The sequence below is a fragment of the Sylvia atricapilla genome, chromosome 20, assembly GCF_009819655.1.
Source record: "Sylvia atricapilla isolate bSylAtr1 chromosome 20, bSylAtr1.pri, whole genome shotgun sequence".
Lineage (NCBI taxonomy): Eukaryota > Metazoa > Chordata > Aves > Passeriformes > Sylviidae > Sylvia > Sylvia atricapilla.
Window position 1 is genome coordinate 10722592 of NC_089159.1, and position 13765 is coordinate 10736356.

Here is a 13765-nt window from a genome sequence, read left to right on the forward strand (position 1 = left end):
CAATAAAGACTGGGTCGTTCAGCTCCTTCCTGAAGAATTAAGGTGAAGAGCATTTTTGCATCACACTTTGTTTTGTGAAATGAAACACACATGACTGCTTCCGCATGAGCCTGTGCTTTTTCTGTTAACAAATGGGTTTACTCCACTCCTCCCTCACCTCTGCCCACTTTCTAATAGGCACTCCTAAAATGCTTTGTGCTACCTTGATTTAAAATGCATGAGATGGTTTGGAATTGCCCTCACCACCACTCAACAAATACCTGTTTTAAAAGCACGGCCCAGGGGACTGGATTTTGCTTGTAACTGTTAATTTAGTGGCATACTTTATGACATACATTATTGTATTTGCCTTAATTTTAATCATGGGTGAGCTGAAAGGCCAGTTATTTATTATAAGCCAAAAACCCCACGAGTTCAAATGCCAGCTGGGAAGGCTGAAGAGCTGAAGCCAGGCTTTCTGAAGGGAACTGCTGATTTTTTGAGTTGCCTTTCTGAAGCTGGTTAAACAGGCAGATAGATTTGCTGGAGCAGGGATAACTCAGGAAGCTGCATTGTACAGTTGGATCACATACTCCTGTAGAGAGTATTCTTTTATAAATACAGTGTGGACATTAGCAGGACTGGAAATGTCCTTCTGTGCTAAGTATTTTAGGATCCGGTTCTGAGGCGGAAAGAAGCATCTTCTGAAAGTAACTGACTCAGTTTGCCTTAATTTCTTTTGTGCTCCAGCTTTCAATCTGGCTGGACCAGCAGTTCCATGGCTGATTCCAGGAACTGCAAAATGAAATTCTGAGGCTTGAATTAAATAGAAGGTTGGGCTAGATGATCTCTTCTGGCCATAAATAACATTTCCATAGTATTACACAAGAACTGGTTTAGTTGTTACTGCAGCACCCTTTTCTCTATTCTCTTGAAACATGAACTGGGATGTGCATGGGCAAGAGAGGGGCAAATGGTGAAGGGGTTTGGCTTCCTGGGAAGGCACCCTGCACAGCATGCTGCAGGTCCAGAGCAGTGATTCTGAGGATGCTGCTCTCCCGTTTCTGGAACCGAGGTCCAGAGCCTGTTGAGAAGTGAAGCATGAACCACCAGGACGCACAGAAGGAGGAGGGGGAGAGAAGGGAAAAGGCTGATGTCCTTCTGTCGTGTTTGGTTTTTCCACAGACACCAGTGAGATGATAGAGATGCAAGGCTTTGGGGCAAACCTGCTGTCGTGGCAGCTGGAGCACTGCAGCCAGGGCTCCTCCTGTATCTCCTGTTCCATGGGCAGCTCTCCCTACGACATTCCCAGCTGCTGCAACTGCATCCACGACCGGTGAGCAAGCTGTGCACAGAGCTTACCTGGGGACTGGGCATGCCACAGGTAAAAGCAGGAAGTTTTGAGTGGTTGCAGCACTCAAGACTAAGAGTAACAATTTTCAAGTAGTTTCTAACATAAAAAGATTAATTTAGGCAGCAAGGAATTTATTTATTAAAATACGCTCAAGTCACATTTTGATAGAAAAATTGCATCTAGTTCATTTGTCTAGTGTAAAATACTTCAGCTTTGGGAATGTTATCTTTAACAAGTCATTAACAATTGAATGAAGGGCAACAGTTCAGTTTGACACAGATCTCTGCAGTGCACCTGCGGCAATTGCAGCTGTGTGGAAATCTGTCTGGGGTCAAAATGTTGGTGGGGAAAATGCTTGAATAGTGAAGTTTGTTATTACTATGTCCTTTAACTAAATAAATCCTGGTGCAGAGAAAACATTGCTGTGTTAGGACACAGGGATCAGCATGAAATTCCTGATGCTCTCTGTCCTCACCACCTGTTCTTGTCCTCTTGATGCCTGTCCACAGAACTCCACTAAAGATGCTGTGTGAAAGCATGAAGAAGCAGATCATTTCCAGAGCCTTTTATGGATGTAAGTGAAGCTTCTTATATCTGGCCCATGTGGTATCCATATGCTTATCTAAACAACATGGGATGTTTGGCTTAGAAAGCAGTCTGACCCTAAATTCAGGGCAGTAGGGTGGATGTGCCACTATTTCAGTATCTGTGAGTTTTGCAGCTGGCAATGGGAGGAGTGATGCACAGTGAAGACAGAAAGTAGTTTTATATGGCAGTGTAATAGACGTGGATGTTGCTGGTCCATGTCTGATCTGTTTAACCTGTGGCTCTGCTGTAATTGCTCATTCTCACACAGTGCAGAGTGAGCTCAGTGCAGGCAGGGCTGTCCCTTGGGGGTTCCCAGGTGTCCCCAGGCAGGGCTGTGGCTGAGCTGTCCCTGGTGTCCCCAGAGCAGGGCTGTGTCTGAGGTGTCCCTGCTGTCCCCGCAGGGCTGGCGCACTGCCGGCACCTGTCCATGGTGCGCACACACCTCTCGGCGCTGGTCAGGGCTGTGATTGAGCTGTCCCCAGGCAGGGTTGTGTCTGAGGTGTCCCTGGGCAGGCTGTGGCTGAGGTGTCCCAAAGCAGGGTTGTGTGGCCGAGGTGTCCTGGGCAGACTGTGGCCAAGGTGTCCTGGGCAGGCTGTGGCTGAGCTGTCCCCAGGCAGGCTGTGGCTGAGCCATCCCCAGGCAGGCTGTGTCTGAGCTGTCCCTGGGCTGTGGCCGAGGTGTCCTCAGGCAGGGCTGTGTGTCTGAGCTGTCCCCGGGCCATGTGTCTGAGCTGTCCCCGGGCCATGTGGCTGAGCTGTCCCTGGGCAGGCTGTGTCTGAGCTGTCCCCGGGCTGTGGCTGAGCCATCCCCAGGCAGGCTGTGTCTGAGCTGTCCCCGGGCTATGTGTCTGAGCTGTCCCCAGGCTGTGTCTGAGCTGTCCCCAGGCAGGCTGTGTGAGCTGTCCCCGGGCTGTGGCTGAGCTGTCCCCAGGCAGGCTGTGTGAGCTGTCCCCGGGCTGTGGCTGAGGTGTCCCTGCTGTCCCTGCAGGGCTGGCGCACTGCTGGCACCTGTCCACGGTGCGCACACACCTCTCGGCGCTGGTCAGGGCTGTGGCTGAGCTGTCCCCAGGCAGGCTGTGTCTGAGCTGTCCCCGGGCTGTGTCTGAGCTGTCCCCAGGCAGGGCTGTGTCTGAGCTGCCCCAAAGCAGGGCTGTGGCTGAGCCATCCCAAGGCAGGCTGTGTCTGAGCTGTCCCCGGGCTGTGGCTGAGGTGTCCCTGGGCGGGCTGTGGCTGAGGTGTCCCTGGGCAGGCTGTGTGAGCTGTCCCCGGGCTGTGTCTGAGCTGTCCCCAGGCAGGCTGTGTGAGCTGTCCCCGGGCTGTGGCTGAGCCATCCCAAGGCAGGCTGTGTCTGAGCTGTCCCCGGGCTGTGGCTGAGGTGTCCCCGGTGTCCCCGCAGGGCTGGCGCACTGCCGGCACCTGTCCACGGTGCGCACACACCTCTCGGCGCTGGTCAGGGCTGTGGCTGAGCTGTCCCCAGGCAGGCTGTGTCTGAGCTGTCCCCGGGCCATGTGTCTGAGCTGTCCCCAGGCAGGCTGTGTGAGCTGTCCCCGGGCTGTGGCTGAGGTGTCCCTGGGCAGGCTGTGTCTGAGCTGTCCCCGGGCTGTGGCTGAGGTGTCCCCGCTGTCCCCGCAGGGCTGGCGCACTGCCGGCACCTGTCCACGGTGTGCACACACCTCTTGGCGCTGGTCAGGGCTGTGGCTGAGCTGTCCCCAGGCAGGCTGTGTCTGAGCTGTCCCCGGGCTGTGTCTGAGCTGTCCCTGGTGTCCCCGCAGGGCTGGCGCACTGCCGGCACCTGTCCACGGTGCGCACACATCTCTCGGCGCTGGTCAATCACAGCATCGTGCCCCCCGACAGACCCGCCAGCGCCGCCGCCGGCCTCACCAAGGAGGTCTGGAGCAAGTACCAGAAGGACAAGAAGGTCAGTGACACGGCCCCTTAATGTCCCTGCACGGGCTGCACACACTGCTGCTCTGGGCAGGGAACCACCTGCAGTGAGCCCCAAGAAACATGAAAGGTGTTAGACCACAGGGTCACCTCTCAGCTAGTGAGAGTGAGTCAGTTCTTACAATCCCTTCTCTCCTTTGCTTCTCTGATGATGGCAAAGATATAAATTATCAAAGCAACTGATCTATTCAAATTTAGATTATGTTTGTGGAAGGCATGACAGCCTGTATTAGACTGGATTTCAGCTAAGGCCCTAAAGGCTTGAATCAAGCTGCAGAATTTATTTAGTGTCCTGCATGTATTCAGTGTCTCTGTCCCCAGTGTGAAGTGTCTCTGAGTGTCCCTGAGTTACATACAGATGTATTGCCTTCAACACCTCTTTCTCCTGGCCAATGTAGAACTACAAGGAACTGGAATTACTAAGAAGAGTTTACTATGGTGGGGTCCAGCATGAGATTCGGAAGGAAGTGTGGCCGTTCTTGTTAGGTCACTACAAATTTGGCATGGCCAAGAAGGAGATGGATCAGGTAAGCCTTAGCTTCTGTGGAATCTGAATTATGTTTGCAGAGTAGGTTTTGTTTTCTGAACAGCAGCTGTTGGTCTTTATTACTGTGTAATATTCCCAAGAGAAAAAACACTACTGAAAACATTAGTAACACATGCTGGCAGAGGGGTTTTGAGACCATGTTTTAATGTCTGAATGTCACTAAATGAGAGTTTTTTCTTTCTTGAAGTCAGGGAACCTGCATTCAGCTCTGCCTGTGGCATCTACGTGCCCTGAGCACACCCTGTGTCCACAGATTTTTTCACTTACAAAATAGGGAGACATTGAGACTGGGATGGGAATTTTACTCACCTCTTATATGGTGTGTTAGCTGAATTACACTTCAGAGTGCTCCTTGAAATAACTGCCTTTTCTCCATGGTACTGCATCAGCATGCATGGACTTCTGCTGGAGCTGAGAACAGCCCAGATGGACCCTCTGGAGTTACTGTGTGGTGGTAAAACATTGCTTTTCTGTGACATCACCCAAAGATTGGCTGAACTGGATGGAACAGTAATGAGGTTTGGCCTGGAATATAATTAAACATTAATCTGCTTTTCAGTTAGTGTTATTACCAGAGAGGTGGTACTCATGCAGTAGCTGATTCTGTACTGGATTAAATTGATAAAGGGTGGTTTATATATCAAAACATTTGGCATTTGCTAACTCCCAATTACTTTACATGCCAAGGAGTAATTTATATCCCTGTGAGCACCTGCAGAGCAGAAGGGCAGCTTGACCTTGAGCCTTGCCATGGACAAATCAGTGTCTTGCAAATGGGGCACTTTATAAGCAGCTCCCTTTTTACTAAATATTGCTGAGACAATTTGAGTTGTTTTCCTCCCAATAATCTTCAAATGCCAGTTCTGAACACAGGTGGAGAAACAGAGCCCTTCACTGTTCAAACTGGGTCACAGTCCAGATTCTCCCCCAGTTATCTTAGTAGATGTTTATTATAGATTTTCTGGCTGTAGTGTGTACACCAGGAATGTTCTACTGAGCACTGCTCCATTCTTTTTTTAATCTCAGATTTTCAAGAAAGGCAGGATATTGGAGGTTTCTTGCATAGACTGCATTTTGCTGTCTCTGATCTCCACAGGTATATGAGCTATTGGATTTATGATCCATGTGTAGAAATAAAAAGTATGTCTGGAAATGAACAAAAGGACCCAGATGCTTTATTTTTAGAGTGGGAAATGTGAAGCCATCTCTCATGGATGGTAGCCCCATCTCCAAAGGACACGTGCATTTGTACAGCTAGAACACAGGAGATTTTGCAAGAAGAGATAAATACTGCAATCCGTATGTATGATAAAAAACTACAGTAAATTCATACAGAGATGTTACAAGATAGAAAAGATCTGATCTGCAGAACACAGGCTCCTACAGAAGATTTTTCTCCCTGGGTTTGTACCCTACCAACCCAGGGGTACCTACTTACTTGGAATTGCAACTAGCTACTCACACCAGTAGTAAACAAGAGTAATAACTGACTCCTCAAAGGAATGGGTTATTGGAGACTGAAGCTTACACTGAATGTAGGAGTCTGTTAAATGAGTGACATGAAAACAGTCATAACACCTGCACGTACAGGAAACTCATCGTGTCCTTAACTGAAGTAACTGCAGGTGATTTATCATCTTTGTCTTCTGATTCTTGCACTCCCAGATGTGGCTGTCCTCCAGCCCTCCACTCATGTTGTATTTTATGATTTATGACTCAACAGCTACCTCAAGTGACAAACAGCCTGCAGCTCTTAGCGTGAACACTCGGGTAGCAGCTCAGCCAGCAGAGTGTGGAGCCTGCAGCCAGCTCACGATTGTGGTTTCTCTTCAGCTCTTGACAAGTGACAGACTAGTAAAATTGCTCCACGTCCCTTAATAGCTCAAGGGGGTTTCTGAGGCTGTCTTTCAAAAGAGAGAACCACCAGTGACAAAGATCTGTTTTATTCCTGTGGTGCCCAGCGCAGATAGATTTGGCCATGCACAGTGTGGCCACAGGACGGGGCTGCAGGAGCTGGATTCCAGAGTTTCTCCTGGATCTGATTGTACAGGCTGGTGTTTATAAACCTGTGACCTGGAATTCTTCACAAGGGCTTCACCTTAGAGCTGGAACAGAGGAGTTGGAAGGAGGTGTGATGGAATTAGGGATGATGCAGGTAGAGGCAGCACTTTCTCTGTAGATTGCATCTGACTTCTGTGTGAGGTTTAAATGACATCTTTTGTTCCACCCTGGGTCACTGTCACAGTGCCATCAATAGTGTATACACCTGCTTTCATGGATCCTTTTTGTGTGCCTACAGTGTTATTAATTCCCTGCATTTAATACCCAACACCTGACTACTCCTCTGCAGTCACAGGGATGTGCTGCTGCAGCAGGAGGGCCTCAGCATCCTTTGGGCTTTCAGTCTGAGACCCTGCACCCTCCTTAGACCTCTCCCTGCTGTTTCCTCCAGTGTCAGTGCCTCCTGGCGAGGAGGGCAGTGTCTCAGGTGTGTGTCTGCCTGCAGGTGGATGCAGACATTGCTCTGAGGTACCAGAAGGTGATGGCAGAGTGGAAGGCCTGCGAGGTCATTGTGAAGCAGCGAGAGAAGGAGTCACATTCAGCCACGCTGGCCAAGTTCTCATCGGGCAGCAGCATTGACAGCCACGTCCAGAGGCTCATCCACAGGGACTCCACCATCAGCAATGATGTAGGTGCTCCCTTCCCACTCACCACCTGGAGTGGGCAGTGCTCAGCATTTGCAGAGGTGCAGCCCTGGGAGGCGGAGGTGGAGGTTGGCACAGCTGCAGAACCCTGGGAAGAGATTGGAGCTGTGGTGTGTCCATGTTAGAGTGAAGGGCAGGTCTGAATTTTGGATAATCTGCAGCTGTTCATGGTTAAGGGGCTCTAAGGTTCATATAGGAAGGCAGATCCCCTCCCAGCAGAGGAACAGCTCTCCCCATCTCTTCCTTGTGGGTCCTTTAGTGACACCCGGCGCAGGGCAGATGATCACTGCTGTTGATGTGTGTGTTACCTGTCACAGGTGTTCATATCTGTGGACGAGGCAGACTCTGTGGAGCAGGAGCCCAAGGGGCAGGAGGAGCCCGCGCTGACAGCACCAGCCCCAGCGGCCGCCGAGTTCGACTCCCCCGACTCGGGGCTGCCGTCCTCCAGGAACTACTCGGTGGCCTCGGGCATCCTGTCCAGCATCGACGACGGGCAGGGAGGCTCCTTCGAGGACGGGGCTGAGGAGGAGGGCAGCGCTGAGGTGGGGAGGACTGAGCCGGGCACACCCCGCGCGCAGAGCGCCAAGGACTGTGCCGCAGAGGAGCAGCTCTGTTCCCAGGGGGATTATTTCGTGGATGTCACCTCTGTCTGCGCTGCCTCCTACACAGTAGGTCACAACTGAACACCATCATCTCTCTGCACAGCATTGCGTTTTTAGCTAACACTGGTGCTTTTTCAGATAGGATATTACGAGAGTCCCAAACTAGAACTGCAGCTGGTGGGAGGATAACTGAGGATTTTTGCATCCAAATCTTTTCATCTGGATTTTGAGCTAATTGGAAATAAGGCAGCAAGAAAAATTGGGTTTTTTTTTTTAAAGTAGGAGGGCCAGACAATCAGTGGGTACATTGCTAGCAGTTAGAACTTTCCAGGGTCTGGTGATGAGGACAACATACTGCTTGTAAGATTCTAGTGTAATTTAAATCAAGCTAAAACCTCCATCTAGTCAAACTGAACCACAACCTCAATCTAGATTCAAGATGCCACCACCTCTTGCTGTCACACAGCAGCATAGTTGTTGCTTCTCTCTGCTGAAGTTATTTAGGTGGAAATAGCCATTTGGAAATAGGACAGGTTTGGCATATTTCCCAGTGAAAACAAATGTGTTTTACCTGGCATTTTTGACAGTAATTGAGTATTTTGATGCCCTCATCTGCTCTGAGTGTAATTGTGCTGTTTCTGGTTTGGTGATTCTCAGAGCAAATCTGCACAGAGTCCTGGAATGCTGTAAACTTGGCAGATCTAACTAAAACTTTTCTGTTCTAGATAGAGTTATTGGACACTGTTGCCTTAAATTTGCACAGAATTGATAAAGATGTCCAGAGATGTGACCGGAATTACTGGTATTTTACTGCTGAAAACCTGGAGAAGCTCCGAAATGTCATGTGCAGGTAATGAGCTTGTAAACCCAACTACTTTCACTTTTTTGTCATAATCCATAAGATAATCTATAAACTATAATAATATGCAAATAACAGTCAATTAGAGTTCTCACTAATGAATTTCAAACAACTTGCCAGAAGGAGGAACAGGCAGGATGGCAGGTTAGAGCATGGATCCAAGTTTAGAATGCAGATTTGAGAAGATTTCTCAAGTGACAGACCCTATTTTAGAGAACTGTTCTCTCAATGTACTCTGGGGTTTGGGTTTCTCCTGATCAGGATGATACCTCCATGCTCAGAGGGCCCCTCTACCCAGGCAGCAAACAGAAAGGGCTGTGAAACAGTCTGGGAAGTGTCAGAAGGTTCTGAGACTCCCACCTTCAGCAGCTGCTTAGGATTTATTTCACATATGGAATCAGCCTTCAATACAAGGATTTCTTCTTTCCACAGCTATGTCTGGGAGCACCTAGAAGTTGGTTATGTCCAAGGCATGTGTGACCTCCTGGCTCCTTTGATGGTTATTCTTGACAATGGTAGGAAGGGTTTTCCTTTGGGACATGCTGGTATCCTTAGTGAGGTCTTTCCTTAGAAATGCTGTTTCAGGAGGGGTTGTCTGCATTAACCAGGGCTGGCTCACCTGCAAAATCAAACCTGCAGCTCCTGATTTGTGTTTTCTCCACCTGTGGCTGTTGAAATGGCTAACATTAGTGTCTTGGGGCTGCCCCGTCACTCACTTCCAGATTTAATTTTACCAAAGTTAGTAAGATTAATGTGTTCTGGCAGTTGCTGACACTGAAAAGTCAACTGCAGGCTGGATTCTTTGAAACATAACTAGTAAAAATGGTCCAGAGTCAGGAACCAACCTCTCTTTCATCTAAATCCTGGGATTCAGAGAACAGCAAAGGGGAAAGAACACCCCTGTTTTTCCCAAGCCCTGCCGGTTCCATTATTTTGGTTCAAGAAGTCCCACAATTGCCAGCACTGAGTGTCTGCCTTGTCCCTGCAGATCAGCTGGCCTACAGCTGCTTCAGCCACCTGATGAAGAGGATGAGCCAGAACTTCCCCAATGGAGGTGCTATGGACACACACTTCGCCAACATGCGCTCCCTCATCCAGGTGAGTCTGCAGGACAAGGCTGTGGCAGAGGCCCAGGACTCAGCAGGGAAGGGTAAGAGCTCCAAGAGTGGGCTTCAGCTGTGACTTCAGAGCTGGGGAGGAGCAGTTGTGAGTGGATTTGTGGAGCTGCAGCCTGAGAGCAGAGGGGAGGCAGAGATGGACATTTGCCACTTCACTGAGTCAGGGCACCCATGTCACAGCACTGGCACACACAGCAAAGGGCTGTTCCTGTGTGAGCAGCTGCTCTGACCATGGCATGAGGAGCAGAGTGGGGTCCAGCACCTCTGACCCTGGCTGCTTTCAGACCACATCTGACACCTGATGTTTTCCATTCTAGATTCTGGACTCAGAACTTTTTGAATTGATGCACCAGAATGGAGATTACACTCATTTTTACTTCTGCTATCGCTGGTTCCTGCTTGACTTTAAAAGAGGTAATAATGTTCTGTGCCAGTAGTTTAGAGTTGTTTGGAACTGTAACAGTTCTGTGTTTTGGTGTGAGTGTCTGTCAGGATGGTGAGTGGCAGCTGGGGTCACTGGAGAGTTTGTAGCCAGGAAAGGCAATGCTGCTCTGAGATGAAACAGCACTGGAATGAGTCCAGGCTTAGAAAGGGGAGTTGCAAATTCCTGATGATGTCATTGAAGCCAAGTTCCTGCCCAGTGCAGATGCCTGTTTGCCCAAGAAGGTGATCCCACTCCTGTGTAAGCTTTGGTAGCTCCTGTCTTTGGTAACAAGGAGCAGCTCAGCAATAGCTCAGAAGTTGCTGTAGTCTGGGTGAGGTATTGTGTGGGAGCAGCCCTGGATCCCAGGACCCTTGCACAAGCACACTCCAGCAGAGTGTTGGTGCTGACAGGCCCACTGCAAAGCCAAGATACACCTGGACACGTGTGCAGACCTGCAGCCTGTCACACAGCCCTGCAGAACACATGGGCCTCCTGTGCTGCTCTCATGGTCACTGTGCTTCAGGTTCCTTCCTGGGCTTGGCTCTGCACCACGCCACCTTCTGGGTTGTGGTAATTGCTCTTTAAGCCAGTTCTGTGCACTGGTGACAGGAGTTGGCTGGAGGAGAGGGGGAGAGGAAAAGGAGGAGGCGTCAGGTTCTGTTCATGTCTGAGTAAGGCCTGTAGACATTGGTGAGAGAGAAGGGATGTGGTCAGTTCAATAATCAGATGCTCTTGTAATGTTTATTCCCATTCAGAATTGTTGTACGAGGATGTATTTACAGTGTGGGAAGTTATTTGGGCAGCAAAGCACATCTCTTCAGAACATTTTGTCCTTTTCATTGCCTTAGCACTTGTGGAAGTTTATCGAGAGATTATCCGTGATAACAACATGGACTTCACTGATATCATCAAGTTTTTTAATGGTAAGAGCCATTTTGATAAAAAGTAATGAGACTTTGCTCCTTCTCCCTTCCTGAGGCTGTCTGGTGCAATTCTTGTTGTGACAAACCCCTGCTTGTTTTAAGCTTGGAGTCTCATTGCTGCAGCACAAGGGCTTCCTCCACTTCTGTCTTTAATTCTCCAAAACCAACTCTCTGGAGCACTCTGGGATTGCTGCTTGTTACAGTAATTAATGCTAATGCCACATGCCTATCTGTGCCAGGGCAGGAAGGTCACCACCTTAAGTTGTTTGTCTTGTCTCGTAGAAATGGCTGAGCACCACGATGCTGCAGAGATCCTGAGGATAGCCAGAGACCTTGTCTACAAAGTGCAGACACTGATAGAGAACAAGTGACCCTGGAACAGGCTGGCCCTGGGGCCTCGCTGTGAGCCACTGGATGGAGCATTCCTTGCACTGTAATTCCAAATGGTGTTTTAATTGCATCTTCCATGTAACGTAATAAATAGTGAGGAGACGGTAACAGACTTTTAAAACCTGAACTTCCCCTTCACCAGATGAGGTTGGTGTTTGATAGTCCCTGTTACACTCACTTTGTATTTCTAGACAAAATCTTTTTGCATTCTCTGTTTCCCTCTCTAGAAGACAACTGTCTACATCTTTGCGATGTTCAGAGGGGGGATTTGACAAACTGCAACATTTCTATTTTGACTTACTGCACCTGTAAAGCCTGGATGCACCTTGTGTGCTCTGCCAGAAGCTGCCATGGAGGCGAGGCTGGGCCCACTGCTGCAATTGGACTGGGTCCTTGGAGGAGCATGGTCCTGGACTCACTGTCTTTGCCTTGAACATGGAAGAGAACGTGTCTGAGCTCATATTGCTAAAACATTTGGGTTTGTATTTAGCAGTGAGTAAAGCTGATAAGGTTCCTGGCTGGGAGAATGGCCTTAACCTAAATGCCAGAGTTGATGTGAGCAGTGATGAGCTCATGAGCTACAACACCAGTTTGGCCTTGGCTGAGTGGCTCACACTGCTCAGTCTTCACGGCCCACACAGACCTGCCTTTGTCTTGCTTTGCAAACTGACCCTGTGACCACTCCCAGCTGCCAGGCTCTGCTCCGTGTTGTCAGGTGAGCAGGTTCAGCCCATGGACAGGAGCCTGCTCACACTGGCAGCTCCTGCTCCCTGTGCTGTGCACAGCCATGGATTCACATGCCATGGAGAGCAGATGGCAGTGCCAGCCTCCTCCAGATCCCTCAGTGCACGCTCCTCCTCCTCCCTGCCCTGCAGAGCTTTCAGGAGGGAGTCTCCATGGACTCACAGACACAAACCAGACGCTCGTCTGTGAGCAGGATCTGCCCCTGCCAGGGGAAGGAGCTGGAATTGTGGGGGCTCTGGGTGGCTGCTGCAGCCCCTGCTCTGTGTGGAGCTCCGTGTGCCCCAGGACAGTCTGTGCCCCAGCCCCGTGCCCAGGGAGTGGCAGGGGCTGGGAGAACTGGGCTCCCACCAGCACTGCTGGGGCAGAACTCTCACCTGTGCTCTACTTGCCTGTTGCTGCTAAGTGAAAGTCTGTCTCTGGGTCAGGCACAGGGAGGGAAGGAGGTTCTTGCTCATGGAGTCAGCTGCAGCTGCCAGGGATGCTGATGACCCAGGCTCCTGACACAGAATCCTGCAGCCCCAGCCCTGCACAGGTCTGAGCTCAGCCCCAGTCCAGCAGTGCCCAACCTCCACAGCCCCCACAGCTGCTCTGCAGTCCCAAAAGTGCTCCAGGTTTGTCTGTCTGTTCATTTCAAAACTGAAGAAGTATTTTTTAAAAGAATGAAAAGAGTGACAAAAACCTCCAATTCCCAGAGCCCGGGAGTGTTGGATGTACAGATAATACTGCACTATTTTCCTTTGGTATGTTGGGAATGTTCTGTACAGCTGTTTCACACAAACCCAATCGGTGAACTTTGCTGTATTTGTTAGAACATTCTGTCTGATTGGATTTTATCAATGTTGTGTATTATTTATTTTTGTTGGGAGCAGATTATTCTCTTTATTGCTCAATTATTTATGTTTAAATGTAACTTATGAATAAATACTTATCATCAAGGCATCCTGTGGAGCTCTTTGTGAGCGATTTCTCTCCCCCCAAGGTGATTCCAGCAATGGAACAGGGATGAGGCTGTCTGGGAGGATAGGGAGAGATGTAATTAATGTTTCTCTGATGAGCTGCATGGGCTGTAGTGCTAAAGGCAATAAATAGGTCATCATTAAGTAGACTCCTGAGGTCCCTTAAATTACTTTAAGGGCAGCTTTCACGTACCCACTGGCTGGGCCTGAGCCAGCCCAGCCCAGGAACAGAAATAGGCTTACAACAAGTGTTTAAAGTTTCATCCTGAAATTTTAGGCCTGATTATGCTGCAGCTGCATTAAATGCAGCTGAGCTGCTGGACTTCCAGGAGAGATCCTCCTCCATCACTCCCAGTCCTTGTTCAAACCCTTTAAACTCCTCTGGCTGCCTCTCCTCTGTAGCAGGGATAATCCCTCCTCAGTCTCACCTGTCTCCTTGGCTGCTACTGGCAGTTCTGAAGCCATGTTCCAGGTTTTTAGGCTAAATACGTCTGCCTGGAGATGAGTCCCTGGGAAGTTCTGGAACATTTCCCCATTCCACCATGAAAAGGCCCAACAAAGGCCTCTGTGTGCTGGGGAGGGTGCAGCCTTTCCTCAGCCACTGCTCATTACAGCTGCTAATCAGGTATTTA

General features: G+C 49.6%; 1 protein-coding gene across 2 annotated transcripts in view; it reads left to right on the forward strand.

Annotated features, from left to right (window-relative positions):
- SGSM2 (small G protein signaling modulator 2) overlaps window positions 1-13116 on the forward strand; it is a 40881-nt gene extending 27765 nt beyond the window's left edge. For both annotated transcript variants that reach the window (XM_066333616.1, XM_066333617.1), the window contains 12 exons: window positions 1165-1315; window positions 1843-1907; window positions 3694-3839; window positions 4264-4392; window positions 6919-7101; window positions 7435-7785; window positions 8445-8569; window positions 9011-9093; window positions 9567-9676; window positions 10014-10110; window positions 10876-11043; window positions 11326-13116. In XM_066333616.1, the coding sequence (XP_066189713.1) occupies window positions 1165-1315; window positions 1843-1907; window positions 3694-3839; window positions 4264-4392; window positions 6919-7101; window positions 7435-7785; window positions 8445-8569; window positions 9011-9093; window positions 9567-9676; window positions 10014-10110; window positions 10876-11043; window positions 11326-11414 (1697 nt within the window). In that variant the 3' untranslated portion in view covers window positions 11415-13116. The remainder of the gene's footprint in view (window positions 1-1164; window positions 1316-1842; window positions 1908-3693; window positions 3840-4263; window positions 4393-6918; window positions 7102-7434; window positions 7786-8444; window positions 8570-9010; window positions 9094-9566; window positions 9677-10013; window positions 10111-10875; window positions 11044-11325) is intronic.
- The last annotated feature ends 649 nt before the right edge of the window (window positions 13117-13765 follow it).